Genomic DNA, 24217 nt, shown 5'->3' with positions numbered 1-24217 from the left:
AAAAAAACCCCACTGGTGAGGGAGGGGAAGAGTTTAAGAGCATTTTTTTCCAAGCAAATGTAACATTTGGCAATGCAATATCCAGGTATTTTAATTTGAAGTGATTTACAATGTTGTGTTTGAATGTTTTAAAGGAGAAATTTTTCTGTTAAATTCAGAGAACTTGCTGAGAACCAAGTAAACAGGAAAACTCTTGATTTTATAAAAATAGAGTAAAAAAAATACAAGGGCAGTTATTCAGGCAAATAAGAATCCACATTCTTGTTAAATGTGCAATTTTTAAAGGAGTAGCAATGTTATTTTTAGACAGCTACAAGCCTATGAAATAAAAAAATGCACACATTGTGTGTGTAAGCATCACACAAAATAGAAGTACTTCGATACAAAAATGTTTATTTTAAAAACGTTTAAAAAAGTTTTGTCTGTTCCACAAAACCTGTTTTTAAAAACACCATACAATTTTAATGCTGGCTAGGAAGGCTGAATTTTTGATCTTTACAGACAATTCTCATCACGGTAATTTGAACTGATCGTTTTGTATTATCATCCAAATACATTTCCCTTTCAACTAAAAGTGCTTTTAAAAATGAAGGCACCAACAAGAAATATATTCAGATGGTACAGAATTTCTTATTTCTTGAAGACATTCTGTGGTTGACCACTTCTTCATTAGTTACCTGCAGCAAGACACATTCCTGCCAAAGAAAAAAGAAGTATCTGAAGAGGTTTATCAATGTGTGCTCCAAAGTAGCTACCAATCATTTCAGTGGTGGTCTTAAGATTTCAGATTGACTGGTAAGAAACTAGCGACAATCTCTTGATGGTCATATCCCATCCCAGGCAATAAAGCCTAGTGTTGAATCTCACAGACCAAACTTAGTTTTCACAAGTAATCACCTTAGAAGTCCTGTAGGCTTACAAATGCCCTCCATTGTCTTATGTTGAACAGTGCTACTGGAGAAGAGTGAAATGTCTGCCATGGATTAATAATGCAACTGAATTTTGCTGCCTGGGATATAGAGGGGAGAAGACATATGGTTTATGTATGATACATACACATGTACTAAGACATTATATGTAACTGGAAAATTTTATGCGTTTTTGATTATTGGGGGAAAAGAAAAAAAACTGCTCTAATATGTCCTCAAAATGTTTTCTCCATTGTGACTTGAGAATCAGTGTCAAGATGGGATATCATTCATTTGGTTTATTGAATTTTTTGAAGTCAACACCACTGAAGGAACCCCAAGAAAAGCTTTATTTAATGATCACCTGCTTGCCTCAGTTGTTGAGAGGTAGCACTTTACAGTCCCTGTGGCAGCAGATTATGCTTGTCCTTGGTTCATATCAATGCTAAATTCCAGCAGGGAAAAAAATGATATGTTAAAGTACCAGAGTCTTCATCACGAAGAGAAAAAATAAAAAAAATGAAAACAAATTCCCTCCCCAAAAAAGCCAGAAAGCCCCCAAATGTCAATTTAAATTTTGGAAAACAGGATTCACAAAATTATTTTGAGTCGATATGGTTAACTCAAATTTATTGCTATGTTAAACTACATATGAATAATCACTATACTGACATAGACTTGTCATATAGTATATTAGTTTATATCTTTTGGGGGGGGGGAACAATTAAGAAAGGAAAAGTAAATAAGATCTTACCTAAAGCAGTTTAACTGAAGCTTAGAACTATTTTTCTCTACACACACCCTCAGCTTTCGATGGCATCCTTCTAAAAACTATGGCAGTTTAAAGTTTTGCAGAAACACAGCCCAGTTTTAAGACCGGCTGATTTTAGTAGCCGTCAAGAGTTCTCTTGTACTAGACCTGTGTCCCTGGAAGAGTACCTCGCTGGGGATATCTCCTTGCATTGAAGAAGCAGCATCTAAAAGATCTAAAAAGGTGTTTCTCTTTGCAGAGATATCCCTTCAGTTAACTAGATACTTTTATCCTGATGAATTGCAGACAACACACTTTTTTCTGATCAGCATTTAAATTTACATATGTAACAATAACTTAGCAATGGACTTAATTATATACTACCCCCTCCTTAACTTTAAAATAAAAAGTCTATAATTACACAATTTCCTTTAGAATTATTTTATTAAATCATAAATGTACAACAGCTTCTTAACTCTACACACGCACTTAAATTTTTTAAAGGAAAACGTTATGTCTTATTACACCATGATCCTGGCTAATAGCTTTTCAAAACTTTGAGAAAAATCTTAAAAAAGAAGGTTTCACATGTCACCTGAAACTTACAAATTTAACATTATCAAAGAAGGAATGCTTCTACACTCTTACAAAGACCACTAGAAAGAAACAACAATTAAAAAGCTAAGAAACTGTCTCAAAGGCATTTTTTTGTGTTTTTTGTGTTTTTTACAATCCTTCCTCCACAGTAAGGTAATGTTATTAAATAATCCAATCCATTCACAAAATGGCTCTCTGCATCTGCTCTGGTGTCTTCTGCCATATCACTGCATATTTATGCATGACTGAGATAAGAGTTTCCTTAACATTGTTATTTCGATAACCTGAAGCTGTTCTGTTACCTCTGGGCTCTCATCCTCTCCTATTTATACAGTGAAGCCTGTTTCAACAGAAGTAAAGAGTAAAAAAAAAATAGGTTATGAAATTATCCATCTAACCAGTTTTTAAAGGAAAGATAATATGAGCCTAAAAAGCTTTTACTCCTGCAGCTAGGTCTCCCAAGAGAAATAGCAATTGTAAAACTCTCAAAAATCCACTTACCCATGGCAAACAGGCAGAAGAGCTCAATAGCGGCTCCTCCCTCCATAACCCCCACTTCCTCCACTGCCTCCTGGACCATAGTTTCCTAAAATTTTAAAATAGAAAAATCTGTTTTATTATTCTTCAAACACATTTACCAAGATGTGTAGGACAATTAACATTGTAATAATGCTTGAGAGAAAAACCTCAAAAAGCCATTTTCCAACAAATCATTACATTTAGGCATGAAATTTCCCAGAGAAACCTTTCCACATATGTATCAATCCATAAAACAGCCATGGTCTATCCATAATCAGGGTTTTCAGTTTTTTTTATTTGATGGTCATTTGAGTGCTGTTTAGATTATTGCAACCCTTTTAAAAAACTATAATTGGGAAAAAAAATCCCTAAGGAAATTACTTGGGCTAGAGCTATCGAGCAGGATTAATCTAACTAAACACACAGGATTCTATCTGCTATGACCTGCTACCCTAACATTGGGCTGATTTTCATGTTAAATCTCTGGTATTTGTGTAATTCCTTGTCAGTGAATTACACAAAGTTATTTTTTATCTAATTAGACACTCACAAGACAGTGCCTTTTATGTTTTTAATACAATGGTAGGGAGAAAAAACATTGTGTAGCTGAATTAATTAGCCTCCAAACTAATTCATCTTAAAAGATGTCCACAATTCATATCATGCCACACATGCCTGGTTCCTAATAAGAGAGATTAAGGTTATATTCAGTACCTCCACCATATGGTCCCCCCATGTTCCTGCTACCACCAAAGTTTCCACTCTTCATTGGACCATAGTTTGAAGGTTGTTGATTATAGTTTCCAAAATCATTGTAGTTCCCACTTCCATAATTGCCTGTTAAATATCAGAGACAATTAAAAGTATAGCAACCGTGTACAATGAATGAATTTTAACATTAAAATATACTACACAACTTTAATATTTACAAGACAAACCTCAAATAACTATAACAATAGTAATAACCTCTCTACACTTTTAAAATGACAATGTTAAACTCAAGTGTTAAAGTCATTTTAAATTCAAAATTCATACTTTCCCCACATAAAGTTTTCACATGAATTTATTACCTCCTCCATAGTTGTCATAACCACCTCCGTAGCCCCCACCCTGGTTGCCATAGCCAGGTCCTCCACCACCATATCCTCCTCTTCCTCCTCCATAACCAGGACTACCTCCAAAATTGCCACCTATTATAAAATAAGCCTTTCAGTAATTGCTTAATATCTTCAAAAGTCAGAACTGTTCAATCTGAGGAAGCATACCAATCTACAACAAGTGCTATTTGAGAGTGTTCTAGTTAACTTTTGCAAATCAGAAAATGTTACTATATAATTCTGTTATCTATGCTCTTGTGCATAATAGGCACCTAAGAAAAATTTCTCTTGCCCTCCAAATAAAGTATCTCCCCCGTTTTGGACAGCAACTGCAGCTACCAGTAAATTTCCTAAAGGGTTTAAAAAAAAAAAAAAAGGGGGGGGGGATGCAAACAGGTTCCTGGTTCCAAAAATTCTCAGCTCTGTACTTCTGCCTGAATTTTCTTGCTAGATATTGTCCATGTAAGTAATATTTAAAATTTCCAGATTCCAACTAAATCATTTAACTCTTTCAAATCTTTGTCCTCATATGGACCCTGTGCTTACAATATTAAGGACAAAAGAATATTCTAAAACATGGTGATACTCAAGTTCCCTAAAAAAAATTTGTAAATTAAGCTCAAAATCTGATTTTCAAAGATATATTGTGTAAAGTCAAGATTTTAGATTAAATATTCTCATCAGGACCATTCATTTACCTTGAAAGACCCTAGTTTTTTTTTTTTTAAAAGCCTAAAATGCTAAAGAGGTAAGACTATCAGAAATCTAGCAAATGTAAATTGGGCAGAAACTATCTTTGCCCCTCCCCACCCAAATCACCTTGATTACTTTGTGGGACACCAATTCCATGACATCACAGAACATGTCAAGGTAAGGAACTGCTCTAAAGTTCTCAAAAGCCATTTTTATTCCTCTTTAAAATGTTAAATATTAACATGCAAATTCTTCTTCTAAGAACTTGAGTTCTACCAAAGCTATGCACTGCTTTGCTTAAGATTTCCTATTCTATTTACACTTAATAAAACTACCAGTAGAGCAAATACTGAGTATAGGAATACAAAATGTCCAACCTCCCTCAATCATGAAGTTTTTTGTTTTAAGGCACATAACTAAAATGATTAATCTCAATTCTATCTCAATTTCTGTTGATGGGTTTTTTTTTTTAAACAATACATTTATAACTCCTTACAACAGAATACTTACTTAGAAAAAAGGAGAAGGGAAAACCTGGTCAGATCATAGTCTACTTATAACCAATGTCACTTAAAAACCATACTAAACAAGCCAAGCCCCGATTATCCCCAACCCACCCCCAAACCACCATCTTAGAACTAACCTCCTGGTCCTCCTCCATATCCATTGTAACCATCTCCGAAACCACGACCACTTCCGTATCCATCTGTGGAAAAGACGACAGATTTAAGTACTTTTGCCGCTACCAAATATATGGGCTGATCTCATCTGCTCAACTTCTCTGCCTTTTTAAGTCCTATTTTCACACCCATTTCAGTTTTTCTAACTATGGAACCTACTGGTTAAGAACATGAATATTTTTTGCAATTTTACTATGAATTTGGAAAGTTCTTAATACTTAAATAGTAGAGCTTTCTCAACGATTTAAATTCTTAAATTTAAATTTTAATTTTAAATTTAAATTTTTTTTTAGCAATTTGCTTTAGATATCAATGTATCCAATTCATTCCAATAGCTACTGGACTGAAGGGCCTTTGCAGGTGGAGATAAAAGACCAGGTAACAGGCCATTCCTTGACCCCAATGGAGTTAACCAGTTGAAGCAATTTATTTCAAAAACTTAGTATACATGGTTACAGCACACCATTTAAAACTGGATTTTTCTTTTCAACCAAAGTACTAAAAATGAGGGGAAATTCCTATTAGACTGGCAAAGAGTTAAGTCAAAGAAAATAATTGTTTATTCAATAGTTTACTTGTACCTCAAGTATTACATTTGAACTTACCAGATCCCCCTCTAAAATTGCTTCCTGGGCCTGGTCCAAAATTTCCACCACCACCACGGGAATCCCCAAAACCAAAGTTTCCTGCAAAAAATTGCTCACATTAGAGCCAGTTTAACATATCCAGTATGGTAGTTAATCTGATGAAATGCAAAAGAGCCACACTACCTCCTCTTCCGCTCCTAGAACTCTGAACTTCCTGCATCTCTTGTCTAGATAAAGCTTTTCTTACTTCTGCGTTATGGCCATTGATGGTGTGGTATTTTTGCACTGCAACACAAATTTCAAAATTTGAGAATAGACCAGCATTCCAGCATTCTTTAAATCTTTTGTTTTTTTTTAATTTGGAGAAAAGTTCAATGCTTTAAAAGGCAATGGGCAACAAAGCAAACTTTCCAAAGACACTACATAGAAAACAAAAGATGTAATTTACTTACATACAATTTTATCCACAGGATCATGGTCATCAAATGTAACAAAACCAAAGCCCCTTTTTTTACCAGACTGTCTATCTGTAATTATTTCAATAGTATCAATTTTCCCATATTCCTCAAAGTAATCTCTAAGGTGATGTTCCTCAGTGTCTTCTTTAATTCCACCAACAAACAGTTTCTTCACAGTAACGTGAGCACCAGGTTTTCCAGATTCCTAAAAGACAAGATTTATGGAAGGGATTAATTGTAAAAGAAGCCAGCCATTGCATCTAAGGAAGTCTTTTGTGTTTCTTGCTATACAAAGCAAGGAGCATGTCTTTTGTGCCTATACCCTGTAACCCCAGACTATTTGGAAGGAAGTATCTAAGTTATGTGTGCACATCTACTTATACTTGTATATACACATGCCTACCAGAAGGGGAGTTGAAAACAATCTTCTAAAATCTTTCAAAATCCAAGAGTCAAAACCACACAAGTCAAAACTACACCAAAAAAACATGGCTGGGAAACAAAACTGATGAAATCATAACATAGCTGAAAACAATTAGATTTTCAGTCAAGTCAGATTCTGCTCACCTCTCTGGCTACCGCTCTTTTGGGCTCAACCACTCTTCCATCAATTGAATGAGGTCTTGCAGACATGGCTGCATCCACTTCAGCCATAGATGAAAATGTTACAAAACCAAATCCCCTTGATCTTTTGCTTGCAGGATCCCTCATGACCTATTAAAGAGAAATCTAAATTAACCAATGTTACCCAATAACACAAATATGCGAGTATAATAGACAATATAAATAGACAAAGTTTTTATAAATTTGTTTGCAAGAAGGAATTCAAAGACAATTTACCACGCAGTCTGTGAGTTTCCCCCATTGTTCATAGTAGTTTCTCAAACTTTCTTCTGTTGTTTCAAAGCTTAGGCCTCCAATAAACAGTTTACGGAACTGTTCCTTTTCTCTCTGAACAAAAACAAGAGATATTCATATTCAGGTTCACATGCACTTTATACATGACCTCTAAATGCTTACTTTCTATTTAAATCATTTGAATTTTATATGAAAGATATTAAAAGTTACAGGTACTAGGTAAGGCTTTCCTCTTTCGGGAGTGTTCAATCTAACAGTAAGGTAACTTAAGAGCTTAGTATTACCATCTGTCTGCCCCCTAGTGCTTTTTCCAAAAATCCAAGATGGGACAAATAGGTGCCATAAATGAACTTTCAGGCCACTTTCCATTACTCAAAAGTGGTAAACCAGTTTATAGCAAGGAAAAGTAACTTTTTCCTTGCTATAAAAAATTTTCCACATTTCTTTAACAGCATGTAACAAGCCCAGTTGCTCAAGTGTCTTAACTAGATTATCCACTTAATCTGTATAATTAAAAAGCTTACTGGCTGAAGTTTCAGCAAACCACTGGTGGCTAGCACCTTCAAACTTCATAGTATATCATTCCTGAAAAATTAAATTATCAGAACCCTAAAGCACATGTTTACCACCTTAAATGTAGATGTAAAATCTTCCCAAAACCTAGCATCCTCTCACTTGACCCTAATTACTACAAACGAAAATGCATATTAACACTATTACAGATTTAGAAATTGAGGCAGAAATAGCTGCAGTACATAAGATGGGATTGAAAACAAACAATTTTAGTTAGCTACTCAAAGTTAAAAAGACTTAAATGGCTCACACTGTGTGCACCCAAAATAGGTAAAAACATTAAAATGTAAATTTTTTTTTAAATTAAGTAGGCATTGTTTACAGACATGCCTTTTATAACAAGTTCCAATTACAATCTCAAAGACAAAAAGATCATAGGGAATTAGTGCTTCCAAAGTCTCAAGAGGTTCAAGTCCAGGGCTTTAAGTTTGCTTTGTTGCCCATTGCCTTTTAAAGCATTGAACTTTTCTCCAATTAAAAAAAAAATTGCTTTAAAAATGGAATGCCAATTATTTGTGCAAAAACTAATTTCTGGCAGAAAACTTAATATAAAATAGATGTTTTCCTCAAGTCTTCTAATAATCCAAGCAGTATATTAAGTTCAAAGTGAAGTACAATTTTAAATAAGCTGTCGAGATCTTATTGTTCACATAAATGGGAAGTCATTTAAAAAAACTTATTTAGGCTTATTTTGAAAAATGCACAAATATCAGTATCTAGCTTTTAAACTTCCTTTCTAACTTCTTAAGAGATTCCAAGCACGTTAGCTTCCATTTTGTTCTCATTTATTCAAAATTTCTACTTTTCAATGTAGATTTTCAATGTAATTTCTAACCCTAAATTATATTTTAATGTCCACAAGACATTATGTCCTTTCGGACGCTTAAATTCATTCTTAATGGCTAAATCGAAGGGAAAAACTAAACCCGCCATGATTAGAGTATGGCCACGTGGTATATAATAAAGAACAGGAAGATGGAGAGGCCAGTTTCAACCCCCTTTTCTGGCGTGACCTTGGCCAAGAAGTGCTCTGGGTTGTACAAGTAAAGCTTTACAGGATTACACTGTGTGATCCCAGATTGAAGAATGACTAAACGCCACAGACTTGCAGGTTCTTGCGGCAAAAAACCACCCAAACTAATTTATTAATCGCGGGCTGTTGCGTGGCACACGGCGGCTCAAAAGCCCGCCTCGTTTTGTACGAGAAGCATAAAAGGGGCTTGACCCTGGTGGCGCAGAACTATAAATAAGCGGCCCCCACCGCCCAGCCAGCTCAGCGTTCTTTTAAAGGCTGCTGGGGGTTACCCTTTGCCCGTCGAGATAAAGATTAAAGGGATTTGTGCTACCGTTGCCCAGTTTTGCAGAAAAATCTAATTCCTCAAGCATCCCGTCGAGAATTTGGGAGACGAGGATGCGACCCACTAAGATTCAGCACCGCGGGGCAGAGGCTCGGGCTTCGCCGTGGAAGCGTTCGAGGGGCCGCCTCCGGGCTGGGCCGGCCGGGACTTCGTTTAGTTACCCCCCCAAGGCCGCTGGTCCGGCTCCGCAGGCCCTCCCCCCCTCTCCCTGGGCTCCCGGCCCTTCCCAAGGGGCCCACGGGCCAACAGCTCGGTCCCACTGGGGCTGGATGCGGGTCCCCGGGGCCCGGCTCCTGCGTGTGCAGCAAGAAACTGCGAAGCGGCTCAGCCGGAGCCGCCCCACCCCCCGCTTTGTACATTACCGACCACGTGGTCCCGCGCGGGAGGGAGCAGGAGAGCGGGGGATGGGCCCGGATGGCGCAGCAGCTTTTCCAGGCACCCCCCCACCCTCCCCCCTCCCCCCAAGCCCTGCCCGCACCCCCCCACTCACGCCAGGGTCCCTGGCGGCCGCCCTCCCCCCGCGCTCCGAGGGCAACGGCGCCATTTCGCGGGAAGGTCGCGGCAGCCGCAGAGCCGGACAAGAAGACGGGAGGGGGGGGAGCGGGCCCGGGCCGGGGACGGCGGGGAGCGCGCGCAGAAAGCCGGGCCCAAGCCCCACGGCCGAACTGAGCCCAAGGCAACAACTGCGGCCGGAGCAGCGACGGCAGCGCGGGCGACAGAGCTCGGGAAAATGGCGGCGTTGGCGCTGGGCGCGGCGTCGGGAGCGCGCCGCGGGGCCGCGCCTTTCCCCCCCACCCCCCGCTCCCGGCCGCCGCCGCCCAAACGGCCAGGCCTAGCGCGGGAAGCCGGCGGGTCGAGCCCGACCAAGGGCCCACGGCGGCCGCGGGGGGGGGAAGGGCCTTCGGAAAGGCCGGGGTCCGCAGGACCCACTCGCTCACCGAGCCCAGCCGCCCCTCCCCCACTCTCGCCGCGCGGAGACAAATGGCGCCTGCGGCTGGATGGGGGGGGGGGGGAAGCGGGGGCCGCCCTGTCTTCAGGCCGGGCCCTCAAAAAGCCCCCGTTTCAGCAACCCACCCCCGTCCCCTCCCGGGCTCACCTCCATGGCGGAGTCGGTCGCCTCAGGCCGGGGCCCCGCAGCCGAGCGAGATGAGAGGGATCTCCGCGGACGGGCGCGAACCGGACTCGTCCTGGCGCCGGTGAGGGGCTGCCGTGCCGCGGCCCGGGAAACCACACCGCCGCCGGCCGCTGGGCGCTGGGTCTGAAGCGCGGAGCGAGGGCGAAGAGGGAGAGGTGCAGGCGGAGACGGCGACTCCGGCGGCGGCGACTGCTGCGACTGCTGCTGTCGCTCGCGCGGCTGCCGCTTTTCTAGAACCTTCCCTCCGACCAACGCGTCTTCCCCCTCCGCCTACGTCAGTGCGGCTGCGCAGACGCACTAACGGCCGCCAACGGCGCGGAGGGGCTACGCTCGTCTTACGCCAACGGCGTACCCCGCCCCCGCAGGGCGGTGCCAGGCGCCATTGGCGTCCACGCGGCCTGGGGCCGGGCGCAGAGCGCGAGGCGGCGTAAAGGGCGTCTCAGAATTGCGCACGGCCCCCGCCTCGGCGCAGGGCGGGGGAGAAACGGTCGCGCAGTTTGAAATTAACACAGCCCCCGCCCCCGCCCCGGGGCCCCGACGGGCTCTCTCCGCGCCGCCAGAGTCCGGGAGCCTCCCGCCCCCCCCCGGCTCCGCCCCCCCACGCCCCCACCCTTGTTCCGGGGACACGACTCGGCTCCGGCCCGCCTAAAGGGCCCCGACTCGGCCGCCCCATTCTTCCCGGGGCCCCCTCCCCCACCCGCGGCCAACCCCGCCCCCACTCCCGCCCCCCACCCGTGGGGAGGAAGTCCTTCGGGCCCGCGTTTTGGCGCCAGCGCTGACGCCGGCGCGGCGGAGTCCTAGCCTAGTCCAGTACAGCCCGAGCCTACGCGGCCCCGGGCTTTCGGCAGCTGCATCCGCGGCCGCCCTCCGCCCCCCCTCGCCCCAGTCCCGTCTTCCTCTCCGGGGACCGCACCGCGGCCCGCGACGGTAAGTGGAGCCGCCGCCCCCCACGCCCTCGGCGCGGCGCGGCCCGGAGGCGGGGGCCGGACGGCCCTGCCGCCCCTCCCCCGCCCGTTCCCGCCGCCCGGAGCCCCGCCCCTGACGTCATCGCCCCGCCCCGGCCTGCTTCGGCTCCGCCCCGGCGCTCCCCCCTCCCTGCTCGGCAGCGGCGGTCCCGGCAGCAGCAGCAGCGGCGGTGGCGGAGGCGGTGGCAGCGGCAGCGGCAGCAGCGGCAGTAGCAGCAGAGGCAGCGGCGGCCCCGCGCAGCCCAGCCCGGCTCGGCCCAGCCCCGCGCAGCCGCCGCGCCCGCCCGGTCCCTCGCCCCCGCTCGGAGGCAGCAGCAGCAGCAGCGGCGGAGGCGGCGGCGGCGGCCCGAGCAGGGCCCGCACGCACGCAGCAGGCAGGCAGGCAGGCGGGCAGCGGCAGTAGCAGCGGCCCGGACCCAGAGCGGCGGTGAAGTCGGTGCCTTTCTTGCTCTCCCTTTCCCTTTCCCCGGGGCCGGGCGGGGGGCGCCCACGGCGATACGGGCTCCGACCAAGCTAGACAGAGCGCCTGGCGGGGACTCCCTCCCCCCACGGCCCGTCCCGTTAGCCGGGGGGCCGAGCCCGGTCCCCCGCGCGGCCGCGGGCCTTTGTTCCCGCCCCCGCTGGGGTCCTCAGGGCGGGAGCGGGGGGAGCCCGCCGGGGGTGGGAGGTGGAGGGCGAGAGGCGGGCCGGGAAGGGGCTGGGGGCGGCCCACGGTGCGCCCAGCGGCGCGGCCTGGCCTTGGACGGCGGCCTCCCTGTGGCCTTGGCCTCGGGAGCGTGGGCTGGGGGCGGCCGGGCGGCCACGTGAAGCCTGGAAGCCGCGGGGGGCGACTCTTTCCCCGCCCGATGTCCAGTTCGGGGCCCCGGAGGCTTAATTGGCAGCGCTCCTGCCCACCCTCCTCGCCCCCGGGTCGGAGCAGCGGCAGGCTTTGTGTCTGACCCCTCCCCACGAAGGTTGGCGAAGGCTAGGGCTTAGGTGAGCATGCTGACGGAGACCTAGCCGTGCGCCACTAGTCACCTGCGCAGGAGCGCGAGGGGCTGCTCCCCTGCATTTTGTCCAAACTCTAGCTGTGTCTGGATAGACCTGTGTGCTGCCTCCGTGGGGGTTGGAATCAGGACCGAACTTGTATTCAACTAGCTTTTTTTTCTCTCGTGTAAACTTCCTTTTAACTGTCATGCATTTTTCTAGTAAAAGCTCTTCCAGTCTGCAATAAAAAATGGCCTCCAATAAAACTACATTGGTAAGTTAATAAGCACCTAAAATACGTAAGGCTTAATCCAAGTCTTCCCCCACCCACCCCCCCAAAATTATAACTTTGCATCTCTGTGGTTCATAAATTTCACATCCAGCTTGACCCGAGTCTAACAATTTAAGCCATATCCAAAGACCTTGAAGACATTCAAATGACTTTGTAACAAGTCAAATAAATCTAGTGAGAAATTAATCTTGACCACATAGGGGTTTTTGTAGGATAGGAAAGGGAGCTTCACTAGAGCTATATTGAGCACAGTTACATAGTATCTTCGGAGAAGATAACAGGGTGTCTGGGTGTCTTTAGCATCCTTTCTTGCTGTATCCATCACATAGGATGCAGCCAGTATGAGAGGGCCTGTGGAATTCCTTGGAGCCTTCTGATTGGCTTCTCTAGAGTAGCCACAGTTGAAGTTAGGGCGAATTGAGTTTGGGGTTTTTGTTTGTGTCTTCAGTTAATCTGGAGTAAAACTTATTCTTGGAATCACTTTTTCTTTTTAAGGTTTTGAGAGCTAGGGAGATTTCTAAACTGCTCTATTCCTCCCTGGATTGTAACTTCTGTAAGAAAGTTTGGGGGACACAGGGAAGGATGGAGCTCCATTCCTAGTGCATATTTCAGAACAGCCTTTTCTGCTGACTGCAATTGCAACTGGCTATTTCATGATGCCTCATGTTGGTTTCTATGGCTCCCCACCCCACCGTGCATAAAGATGTATCTGCTTAGACCCATCAAATTTATTGTTTGCCAAAAACAAATTTCCATTAAGAACATTCTTTGAAAATCACACAAAAATCACGAAATTCAAAGTTATGGTTCCCAAGTGTATCAAATTCTGTATTGTATTAGCTATTATGTTAGGCCTGAAAGGTGAGTGTTGACATAGCTGAAATCATGTGTCTGTTTTTGCTTTGTGTACAATCTTTGGCCCTCACACTAAAGAAAGAAAATTGGTAATGAGTTGATTGATCTGCTAGATTGTGCACTTGAGCCAAATGCATTGATAGCTGGACTACTGAGGCTGTCTGAGATTCCCAAGCCCTTAAAAGGCCCTGGAAAGAGGCCTTTAGGATAACCCTCGAGTCTTTCCTTTGGGTTTTTCCCCTAAAGTTTCCTCAGCAAAACTTCCATTATTTTATTACTATTAATTGACTGCGTCCTAAGGTCAAATCATCACAAATGAGGGGAAGAGTTAACTGTCTACAATGATGGGTGAAGGTTCTGATGCCAAATAGAGGGGCAGAAAGAACTTGTGGAGCAATTGACTTGCTGCCATCTCTTAAGTTAGCTCTTCAGCCAGCAGCAAAGTCTCATGCACACGCTGCTTTCTAGAGCTTTGGACCACCTCACCTTGCTAGCTTTGGATATAAGTAAGCATAGATCTTCTCTAGAGGATCATAAAATGGCAGCTTCTGATCCTAAGAAACCCCCAAACCCTAGAGGGGGTTCCTCTCTTTGTGAGGACCCAGTTTTTCTATACCTGTGTTAGGAAAGGGGGTTGGCTCTGCTTTCCCCCAGGGTAAAAGAGGGAGATGCCTTAGGCTTTCCCAGAAGAGAACATTGTGAGCAGGAAAAGGGCTCTCCCAGGCAGCCTCTTCCCCCCAGGCCTCCGGCCTGGCCTATCTCTGGCTTTGCTTTTTCCCTATCTCCTTCCTCTTGGTTTCTGCATCTGTTGTGATCATCCCCTTGAACTCCACTCTCTTTGCTCTTTATCTTCATGGACAGCAACTATTTTGTGTTTTGCACAGTCGGGTCATGCTTCGTTCTGAGCTGCTTTTTGTCTTTTCCCAATTTCTCGATTTGACGCTCCCCTTCCCCCTTTCCACCATCTACTGTTCAAAAGCAGAAAGGTCTTGGACCGGGTTCGGTATTGCCAAAAGATTTATATCCTCCTGGTACTGTTGAGTTTACATCCTGGGCATCTTGGAAGTTCTAATAAAACAGAATCATAAGTTTGGTGAATTTATAATGGAGCCAAGACGTCTTCCATTTCACACATGGGTTAAAAAAAAAAAAAAAGTATGTGTGTGTCTCAATATTTAAAACATAGCTTCTTAGAAGCTTGAGATGCTCATTTTTTTTGTGCATTCATACTGTATTTGGGAGGTTGCCTTAAGCCAAAAGCAATTAGGGTTTCCTTGTGTTTTTTTAAAAAACACAGAAACCATTGTCTTCCAAGAAAACATATACAAGCATAAATGCTTAACCAGGGAATCTGGGGGAATTGTTTGAATGGGTTTAAGAAAAATGTCATTTGAAGAAATGTCTTGTCCCTTTAAGGGCCTACTGAATCCCTAATGGCATCAGAGTGAGCTGGTGGCCAGTATTTTAGAACTTGTTCTTTTAAGGGACTGAAATAGGAACCTTTTTTTCCTACCTCTAGAATGTCAAAATCATTTTGTCTAAGAGTCGGTTTATTTCGAGTGTTCAGGAAGAAGTTTTGGGAATACCTTGTCTGTCCATCACCTTTTGAGCTGGGAGAGAGGGGAAAGGGAGGCACCATTGAGTGATTTCTGGGGCGGGTTCTAACCCAAGCACTGTCTACTTTTTTTCCTCTTGGAGATTTTTGGGGTGTATTAAGAGTCAGTTTTTAACTGTGTGTGGCTCTGGTTCTTTCTGCTGAGCTGCAGTTCTTGTTAACAGTTGATTGAGTTACCAGCCATATGACTGGCCACGTACATGCATGTCCCTGGCTAACATCTGGTTTCTGAAGGAGAAGGGGCATCTGCTTGGTCGGTGTGCATCCCGCTATGGCATTTTATTTGTTCTTGCTCCCTTCTGGGGCTCTGTACCTGGAAATGTGCCTGCAATCCTAGGAAGCCTTGCAGTGCAACAAAGGGTCAGGCTAACTGGGGAGTGGTTTCTGGTGTTTGTGTGGGTAGAAGGGCTAGGGCGGATTAGTCTGGGCAGGCGGGCTCTTGTGGGTGCCCTCTGTCCCGTCTAGCTGTCTCTGCTGGGTGAAGAGTACAAGTGGGGCCTGGGACAGCCACCACATGTTAGAAGTTAAACCCATGGCAGTTAATTGAGAAAGCAAGGAAGTCAGAAGGCTTGACATGGCTCTTTTTTTTTTTTTTTTTTTTTTTTCCCTTTTCTTTCTTTAGCAAAAGATGGGCAAGAAACAGAATGGCAAGAGTAAGAAAGTGGAGGAAGCAGAACCAGAGGAGTTTGTGGTGGAGAAGGTGTTGGACCGGCGAGTGGTGAACGGCAAGGTGGAATATTTCTTGAAATGGAAAGGCTTTACAGAGTAAGCAGCTCCCCACCTCTTGACCCCTGTCCCTGATTTCAGGGTAGAGGCTTTGGGATAAATTGAGCTTTGTAATCCCTCTCAGAGTACACATAGAAACCATATATCCATGGCCAAGGTAATGGGAGACTGGGGGGTAGGAGGCTGTGGTCTTTGAGGAGACGAGGAAGGGCCTCCTACAGGGGCTGATCTGTGAATCCTGTGGTAGACCCTGGTAGTTCAGAGCAGAAGGAAGAGTCGGTGTCTTAGATCAGCAGCGTTGACATCTCTGTGCAATGGATGTTACATGGCTGTGCACCTGCCATAGGGGCCTTTTGCTCCTTTAGAGAGTAGCTGCTTTTTAAAATCTGGTACGGAAATGTGACTCGACATCCTGTGCCCTGCCGTCGCCCCTGTTGGTGGTGTTCGGGTCCAGGATAAAGCCAGTGCTTTACACCAATACGGACTGACTCCTGCCAGACTTGTTGCCAGAGCTAGCAGTCAGTATTGCCAAACTCTGGGTGCGGAACGCGCCGTGGTTTACAACCACCGTACAAAGATCCTCCCGAGACAGAACCTGCCATGGGCCCCATTGGACAGATGAGGAAACTTGGTGTTCCAAGGCTGACATGGCTGGTGCCCTATATCCAGTTTAGTGATCCCAACTTCCTCTCTCTTAGCCCAGTGTCTCCTTGAGAGCAAGGACTTGGCTTCAGGGGTTACATCTTTCCTAAGGCCTTGTATACAAAATGAGGAGGTGGGTGAGTTGGTATTCCTGCGGTTTTTTCTGGTGTGGAAGTGACTTTGTAGCTACCCAAGCCAGGAGGAGCTCTGGCAGGGCCTGGAAATGTCGGGGGCCATGGCCTGTGCCTTGAACTGGAAGGCCCTAGTCCTCTGGGGGGCTTTAGTTCTGAGGAATTCAGAGCAGACATATGAGTGTCAACAGCAAAAAGGAAACCTAGCCGGGAGCCCGGAGTCAACTGTAACACTGGCGGTTAACATTGTAACTCTGTGGGCAACAGGTGTGCCCCCGCAGCCTTTGTCTGGGGGCTTCCTTCCCACTGAGTCAGGGGGTCTCTTAACACAGCCTTAGTCTGCATTCCAAAAGGATTGGGCACTCCTTTCCCCATTGACATTGTTGCCAGCAACAACCGTACCTCCTCATGGAGATGCATCTAGGGGACAGCGGACTTAGCTAAAACCTGTGTTTCTCTTGCATTATCTCCACTGGGTCGAGGGGGAAATCGTGGCACCTGGGAGAGTTCTCAGAGCGGTGTCCTCCCTCCCTCCCTCCCCAGAAAACCAAAGCTGCTTCCTCTCCTTGCCTTTGACTTCCTCTACCAAACTATTCCCCGTCAATGAACATTAAGTGCCTGCTTTAAATCAAGCATAAAACTGGTTACATGGAACTATCTGCATTTGAGACTGAGAAATTAAACTGGTGGGAGAGCCAGCAGCCCCCACGCTTCCTATCCGAGCCCCAAATGTCAGCTTTGCAGAGACTGCCAGCCTGGGGATTCGGGCCCTGCCCTCAGGACTTTCCCTGGCCAAGGACGGGAGATAGTGGAATTGAGTTTATTTACTCCCAGACTCCTGGGCATATTTCTGTATTTCAGCCACCATTGATCCTTGTCGTTATACTTGATTGTACATAGTCTGATCCCTGGCTAACTAACTAAGCTAATGATTAGAAAAGGAGACTGGATTTCCTGAACTCGCACTCATCTGCATAACCTCTGATGTGCATGAGGTGAAAGACCTCTTGTGGGAATGGTGGTTCCAGGAATCTCTTTACTAGTGTTGCAGACTTGGCAAAGTTGGCATCGGGGGCCCTGATCTGCATCGTTCCTGCTGGCAGCTTTCCCACCTGTTTAATTTCTGTCTCACAAGCAGGTAGAAAGGCCACCTTTAATCAGCTTTATGCCCAATGATTCTCTGATAAAAGGAACATTTCAGGAGATGGACAGTGCAGGGTTAACCCAAAGCCTGTCCTTCCTACAGGAGCCGAGCGCTGGTTTCGTGTTTCATATGGAAGAGAAGGGGAGCCAGGGGCCTTTTGAGAGCCAAGGATTTAGCTCGGCCTAAATAAGAATAGGAACTTACAGGTCACTTCAGGGTTTCCAGAACACTACCTATTGGGTCACTCACTTCAGACCATGAAAATTAAGTCCAGAATTACCTTTTGGATGGAAGAATAATCTGGGAGTCTGGAAAAGCTGCTCTTAGCCCTGAGCGTCAGGTGGTGCTGGGTCAGGAGCAGATTATTCTAATTGTTCATCCTCAGATAATGAGGTTTCTTTCCGTTTGGGTTCTGGGTGGGTTTCCAAGACTAAGATGAGTTGTACACACTATGGCTACTTCCTGGAGAGCCCTTGGGTGTGTGTCCAGCAGGCAAAATGGGGGAATCCCTTCCCCGAGAGAGGGAGATGGTATGGAGTCAGGAGGGGGGACCAGCAGACAGCTTGCACACGGCACATGAGGCACTTTGCTGGGATGTTGGGAAAGAGCAGCATTTTGCTCTGCCTTGAGGATATTGAACATAGCAGGAGTGTCCCGGGTGCCTGTTGTCACAGTGCAGGTGCTTAAGTCACCTGAAGGGCCAGAGCATTGCCTTTTCGGCATCATCAAAAAAGGCAGACACCTTTTAGTCCTCAGGGCTCTGCGAGAAGCAGGTTTGAGCTCAAGCCAGCATCAGTGAAAAGGAGGTTCCTTGTAGAGCTGGCAGGTGCTGTTGGGGAGCAGTGGGGGCTACCTCCTGGACATCCTGTGGTTCTCAGAATCTGAAGGGAATGGGAAGGGCAGTGGCACTCGGTACTGGCTCCTAGTATTAGACCCAGGGGACCCGAGTTTCATTCGTTTCATTCTTTGTAGAAACTGGTACTGAAGGGAGACAGGGTCAGAATTCCACTACTGAGGAACCAAAGAAACTAGACATGACAGAGTCTTTGTGATTCTTGTGCTCGGCCTGCTTCATGAAGGGCCAGTGAAGGGAAGCTGCCCTCAGTTTCCTGATCTGTTTCTTTTTCCCTCCCAAAGTGTGAAGGGATGAAAGGTGTGACAGGTTGTTTGGGAAGTCTGGCTCTTTTCCCTAATTGTGGACCCAGACTCTGCTCTCCAGGTAAACCTGGCTGCCCCAGGAAGCTCGGGGGTCTGTCCCTTAAAAATGGGAAGCATAGTGTAAGCAGATTGCCTTGTGCCCTGGCACTGCCCACCTATTACCGCTGGTGCTGGTCCCAGCCTCAGGGAGTGCCTGGATGTCTGCAGCCTCTTTGGGGGCCACACCTGTCTTCTCCAGGATCCTCCATCAGCCTCAGTCGGTGGCCCTTCATGCTCCCAGGCTCTCTACTCTGTCCTTGTTCATCCTTGGCCCAGCTCCTTCTCCCCATTCCATTGTGGCCTTGGAGCCGAGAATCCTGTCCCCTTCCTCCAGTTAGCAAGTCTCGTCATTGCGCTCAGTTGGTCCTTTGTGATCACATTTGTTGAGCGCTTAGCCCAGTGCAGATAGTGGTCTTGGTCCCTTGTATTACTCCCCTTCCCGGGGCTTTTCCCTCCTCTCCCCACTCTTCTGTACTTGGGTCCATCCTCTTGGACTGTCTACGTGGGGACGGCCCTTAGCCCTCTGGTGCCTCACGCTCTGCACAGAACTGGGGAGCCCCAGGGTGGTGTATGGCAGGGGCTCCGTTGAGCAAGATCCAGGATGGAGTCTGGTCCACATGACTCTCCCAGACTCCCTCAAAGCCTCCCCATCTTGTGACTCCGAGATGGATCCTTTAAAAGTGTGTCAGTCTCTGTATAGCAAAAGGATCTGCTTCCTCCAAAGGCACCTTTGAACACTTGTGGTAAGAGGGGGGAAGGCCTGAGGCCCTAGACTCAGAGCCTACCCCTGAAGTGGTCAGGAAGTGCCACCAAGTGTTTCAAGGCCGCTGCTTGTGCCCTTGACCCCGTCTCGTGTTGGGAAGAGACTGGATTTCAGACAGGTTCTCTCTGGGACAGTCCTGTGCTCGCCCGTTCTCATGTGCTCTGTAGCTCATTTGTCCCAGCCTGCTCATTGGCCCTCTGTAGGCTGGCGACCGAGCGCTAGGCTGTTGGCACCAGAGCCTTCCCAGTGGAAGCCGTGGCCATTGCAAGAGGCTGGGGCTGGGCAGGAATGGCCGGCGAGTGCTGCCCGTCACTGAAGGCTGTAACTTTGGACTCTTCCTACACAGTGCCGACAACACATGGGAACCCGAGGAAAACCTCGATTGCCCAGAGTTAATCGAAGCATTTCTGAACTCTCAGAAGGCTGGTAAAGAAAAAGATGGAGCAAAGAGAAAGTCATTGTCAGACAGCGAGTCGGACGACAGCAAGTCAAAGAAGAAGCGCGAGTCTGTAAGTGGGGGGGGGGGCCTGGGCTGGGCTTGTTGGGGGCACTTACTGGGGAGGCATTTGTGGGCATGTTTTTCTGACAAGGGCCACCGAGTGGCCTGGAGTAGTGGCCAATACTCTGAAACAGGCTATTCCACTCGAAAGGTGTGAGTCAGTGACCCTGATGCCCCTTTTCTCTGACTCAGCCCCTCCCCAGAGACCAAGGGGTGGTCTTCCTTTCAGAAACATATGCCCACCAATCTATAAACCCTCCTGGGGCTGGGCCAGCTGGGTCCTTGATAGTCTGGGGAGAGGTCACCCAAGTCAGCATCAGCGCTGGACTAGAAGTACCTTCCCCAAGCCTCTTGGTCCAGGGCGTTGTTCCCTTGTGAGTCCTCATCTCCAGTGCCCTTTACAAAGGACATGTTAGGAGAAGAGGGCGTCCATCTAAGTTGGCATCCCAAAGACTTGAATGTCTTGGACTCATTTTCCTAATTGTTCTTCCAAGTGGGAAATTGAGAGCTTTTATGTCACAGGTGGTGAAGCCCACAGCATTTGGATTGTAAGACCCTGATGGGCCTCCCTAAGCTAAGCAGTATCTCTGCAATGAATTCACTTCACGGGGGTGAAGTAAAAAATAGACTAGTTTTAATTGGTGGCCATTCTTTTTGGCTTCTCAAAAGTCTTCCCTCCTTTCTGAGAAGTTCTGCTGTGTTTGGAGGGGATCCTGTAGCTTTTCTTTCCTATGTGGGGACATTTAATGCCCTTAATTGGATTACAGGGAAAACCAACCTGACCCCTGCTGGTATACTTGAGGCTTTTTAAAATGACAATTGAAGACCCATCTTGAGTCTTTCCCCACCCTATTGAATATAGTCACACTTGGGCCACATAGATTTTCTGATAAGTTCTATCCCAGCTCCTAAACTCTATTCTCATCATCTGTAGAATGGAGAGTTTGGAGCGGGTATTCTAATAGCACCCCCTTTTTAAAGCTGGTAGAGGCAGAAGTTCCAGGACAGAACGAGACCTTGATGGAGTCTTGTCTCTTACGACAGGCTGATAAGCCTCGAGGTTTCGCACGGGGCCTGGATCCAGAGCGAATCATTGGTGCTACAGACAGCAGTGGAGAACTAATGTTTCTCATGAAGTGGTAAGGAGCAGAGTGAGAGTGGGTAAAAAGCCATGTTTGCTCAGTTCTTGGGGGTACCACAGGAGAGCCACCTAGAGCCAGTCTGCACAGCAGAACTGCAGCTTAAAAGGGGGCATTTGTAAGCTTCTGTCACAGATCTAATTGGGGAGGGGGGGTGTGTGTGTGTGTGTAGATTTTAAAGCAGTCTAGTCATCTCTAGGGGGAGGTCAGGATCTGTCCCAGGAGCTCTGGAGCAGAAGGTGGAGATGGGAGCCAGGGGCCTGACTCTGCAAGTCTCTGCAGAAGGGCCCATATCTCCAAGACACTGATGAGTCCTAATACTAAACCTATTTTAAATAGAAGCCTGATGTTCTTTTAAAGCAGCAGTTTTAAGTTAGGTAAATATTTTGGTTGTTTTTTGACCCAGTTTTTTTTCCCACCTCCACACAGGAAAGACTCCGATGAGGCCGATTTGGTGCTGGCCAAGGAAGCAAATATGAAATGTCCTCAGATAGTCATTGCCTTCTATGAGGAACGGCTGACCTGGCACTCTTGTCCTGAAGACGAAGCACAATAATCATTTGTGTTGCTTTTTAAATATAGATATACACATATACAGTGCCTATATGTGTATATCTATTTTAAAATCTGGATCTCAGTTGCATTCTTTGATTTGTTAGCAGTGTGAGCACCATCTACATCTAATGAGAACTGAGTTGGGTAGGTTTTAAAGTAGGTTTTTGTTTTTGTTTGGTTTGTTTTTTGTTTGGGCTGGTTTTTATTTTGCATCAACAGCACTGGTAACTGAACAAGTAAATACAAGCTTTCTGCATTTACTTAACATTTATCACAGAAGAGAGAGCATTTGATACTATGGAATTATTAACTTCCTCCACAGTAGAGAAAAACTTTTATAAATACTGATTAATACCTTCTGTAGTCACTACTCTGAATCCTAAGAGATGTTTAGCCCCCATGTATGCCTAAGGTTAGCTGTCCGAGAAAATATTGTGTCCGTGTAGATTTGACGTTCACTCAAAAACCCAACTTCTTAAAGGTTACAGTTTCCACCTAGAGGTAAATCCATTGAAAGGTTGCTTCCGGCAGCCATTCCCCACGATTGCTTGGTTCTGAGGAGCCTGAGAACTGGGCTGCCTTTGCTTTTCCAAACACTAACTTTTTGAACAGAAGAGAATGATTGTGTATCACTTGGAATCTTGCTGGAGTGTTCGTGGTGTGCTCGATTTCTGGACCCCATTAAGGTGGCCACTTGAGCATCTTCCCTGGGGACACAGGCAGCCCCAAACAGACAGGGGACGACAACTCCACGTCCACCCGAAGCCTTCTCGGTCATTTCTGGGTGGACGAGAGCCCTGATTGCCAGGACTTGGCAGGGGGGCACGTGCTGGGGCGGGGCCTGACATCTCGGTTGTCGATGCTGCCCAGTCTCAGCTTAGGAACATGCCCGGGTAAATGCTGCCGGAACTTGTTTGAACATTTACCTACAATGTTGAAGTAGAACCATTTTGGCCTTGATTTTCAGAGAAAAAACTTGGACTTCTTGCTTCAGAAAGTTGGGGTGCCCCATCTTGTTTTACTAACCAAAGGGTCCTCTTAATCATGTAGTAACATCCCCATCTGCTGGAACTGAAATATTCTGCCCAAAGGGCAGGCATTTGGGGGGGGTTGTGTTTTTCTAACTATGGGCATAAATGGGGAAGCGAACGTACCCATGTTATGTAGTCTTCTATCCTTGACGTGCATGTTTTTCCTTCTTTATCCCAACCATCCCTTCAAAGTAGGACCAGCCTTTTGAGCATTTGGGTCACTTGGCTCCGCAGGAGTCAGGGAAAAAATAACTTTGTAGTCATTGGAATGTTATACAACTGTATATTGTTTACTTTATTGTAAATACTGGTGAACAGTGGTCAATAAATAGTTTTATATTCTTCCTTTACATGCTATGACTTTTTTCTAAAAACTTGACACAAATGGGAGCGGTGAGCGACAGCAACATCTGTCCAAGTGTTGTCAAATCATTCCCCGAAGAGCCAGGGAACATTCACCATTTATGTATTTAATGCTTTTTTTCCAGTTATACTCAAGTTTTTTGCATTTGTTTTAAAACTTAATTTTGAGTTCTTAGGTTCTTTCCCTTATCTCCACATAATTGAGAAACCATATGTGAGTTAGGCAAAACATCTATAAAAGTCAGTGAAGGAAAACAGCTTGCTCACCCTGATGAAAATAAAGACCCTCAAGAAAATGTTGAGACTAGTTTGCTGTTCTTTAGGAACAAGATTGGTTACAGTTGGCTTGGATTCGCTTACCCTATGTAGTGATCTTTAAAATGAAATGACAATAGATACATCTACAATATCTTACTCCTTTTTGCTCATTCTCGTCTCCTAATTTAGCTTAGGTTTAAAACCAAAAAATAACCATTGACTCAAGACCCCTACAAATTGTAGTTGAAATTTTCTGGGGGAGGAGCTTGAAAATGAGAGCATCTGGGACGATGGAGGATCTACCCTGAAAAATCTATTCCAAGACAGCTCAGTATTTCCTCCCCCCATCACAGAACAGGCATCTGGCAGCTACCAGATTCTCAGTAGGCTATTTGTGCATATTGAACTTGAAAACTGGTCAAGCCGCCCTTTAATTCTGCCCTAAGTGATGACCTTATTAAAATGATCTTAAGACAGTATCAGAGGAAATGGAAATACCCACTTACTTAGTCCCAGCAGCATCAGGAACATGTTCCACATGGGTTCCTATGAAACGAGACCAAAACCAGAGGGGAAACAAAAAAGGAAGCTCTCCCAACAAAGTTGGGGAAGACGGAGGAGCTCAGGTGATTTAATCTCTCAAGAAATTGGATAGAGTACCTGCCCTGGTTCCAGTGGGGCTTTGGGCATTCGGAAGCTCTGATGCTGGGCAGGCACTCCATCCTGATTGGCCCCACACAATTTGGCTGCTCTTGTTAACTGGAGATTTGTGGCAGTTTTCACCCAAGCTAGTCACAAAGGACCGCCAGGACAGGGCAGGGGCCACCCTGGAGGTCAGCAGTGGAGGAAGGTGGTGAAAGGG

At 46.2% G+C, this 24217-nt stretch overlaps 2 protein-coding genes across 11 annotated transcripts; one reads left to right on the top strand and one right to left on the bottom strand.

Annotated features, from left to right (window-relative positions):
* Window positions 1-376: 376 nt before the first annotated feature.
* Window positions 377-10511, bottom strand: HNRNPA2B1 (heterogeneous nuclear ribonucleoprotein A2/B1). 6 transcript variants are annotated; one of them, XM_031940546.1, is made up of 14 exons: window positions 9570-9657; window positions 7131-7241; window positions 6858-7004; window positions 6285-6495; window positions 6016-6117; window positions 5851-5931; window positions 5209-5271; window positions 3846-3965; window positions 3490-3612; window positions 2758-2842; window positions 1663-2596; window positions 1273-1353; window positions 898-1009; window positions 377-695 (listed from the first exon to the last, which is right to left on the bottom strand). In XM_031940546.1, exons 1-10 carry the CDS (start codon window positions 9621-9623, stop codon window positions 2781-2783), a joined length of 1074 nt encoding a protein of 357 aa, XP_031796406.1. In that variant the 5' UTR covers window positions 9624-9657; the 3' UTR covers window positions 377-695; window positions 898-1009; window positions 1273-1353; window positions 1663-2596; window positions 2758-2780. The 6 variants fall into 6 exon arrangements, with proteins under 6 accessions (XP_031796406.1, XP_031796408.1, XP_031796410.1 ...); XM_031940548.1 differs by lacking the exons at window positions 898-1009; window positions 9570-9657 and adding an exon at window positions 10176-10511; XM_031940550.1 differs by lacking the exon at window positions 898-1009 and having other exon boundaries at window positions 9570-9819.
* Window positions 10512-10817: 306 nt separating this feature from the next.
* On the top strand, window positions 10818-23084 carry CBX3 (chromobox 3). 5 transcript variants are annotated; one of them, XM_031940552.1, is made up of 6 exons: window positions 10819-11141; window positions 12368-12419; window positions 15530-15672; window positions 19857-20019; window positions 20991-21148; window positions 21578-23084. In XM_031940552.1, exons 2-6 carry the CDS (start codon window positions 12396-12398, stop codon window positions 21702-21704), a joined length of 615 nt encoding a protein of 204 aa, XP_031796412.1. In that variant the 5' UTR covers window positions 10819-11141; window positions 12368-12395; the 3' UTR covers window positions 21705-23084. The 5 variants fall into 5 exon arrangements, with proteins under 5 accessions (XP_031796414.1, XP_031796412.1, XP_031796411.1 ...); XM_031940551.1 differs by lacking the exon at window positions 10819-11141 and adding an exon at window positions 11445-11611; XM_031940555.1 differs by lacking the exon at window positions 10819-11141 and adding an exon at window positions 11450-11611 and having other exon boundaries at window positions 21054-21148.
* The last annotated feature ends 1133 nt before the right edge of the window (window positions 23085-24217 follow it).

The sequence above is a fragment of the Sarcophilus harrisii genome, chromosome 5, assembly GCF_902635505.1.
Source record: "Sarcophilus harrisii chromosome 5, mSarHar1.11, whole genome shotgun sequence".
NCBI classification, from domain to species: domain Eukaryota; kingdom Metazoa; phylum Chordata; class Mammalia; order Dasyuromorphia; family Dasyuridae; genus Sarcophilus; species Sarcophilus harrisii.
The sequence above is the reverse complement of the archived record's forward strand: the minus strand, read 5'-3'. Positions and strand labels throughout refer to the sequence as shown.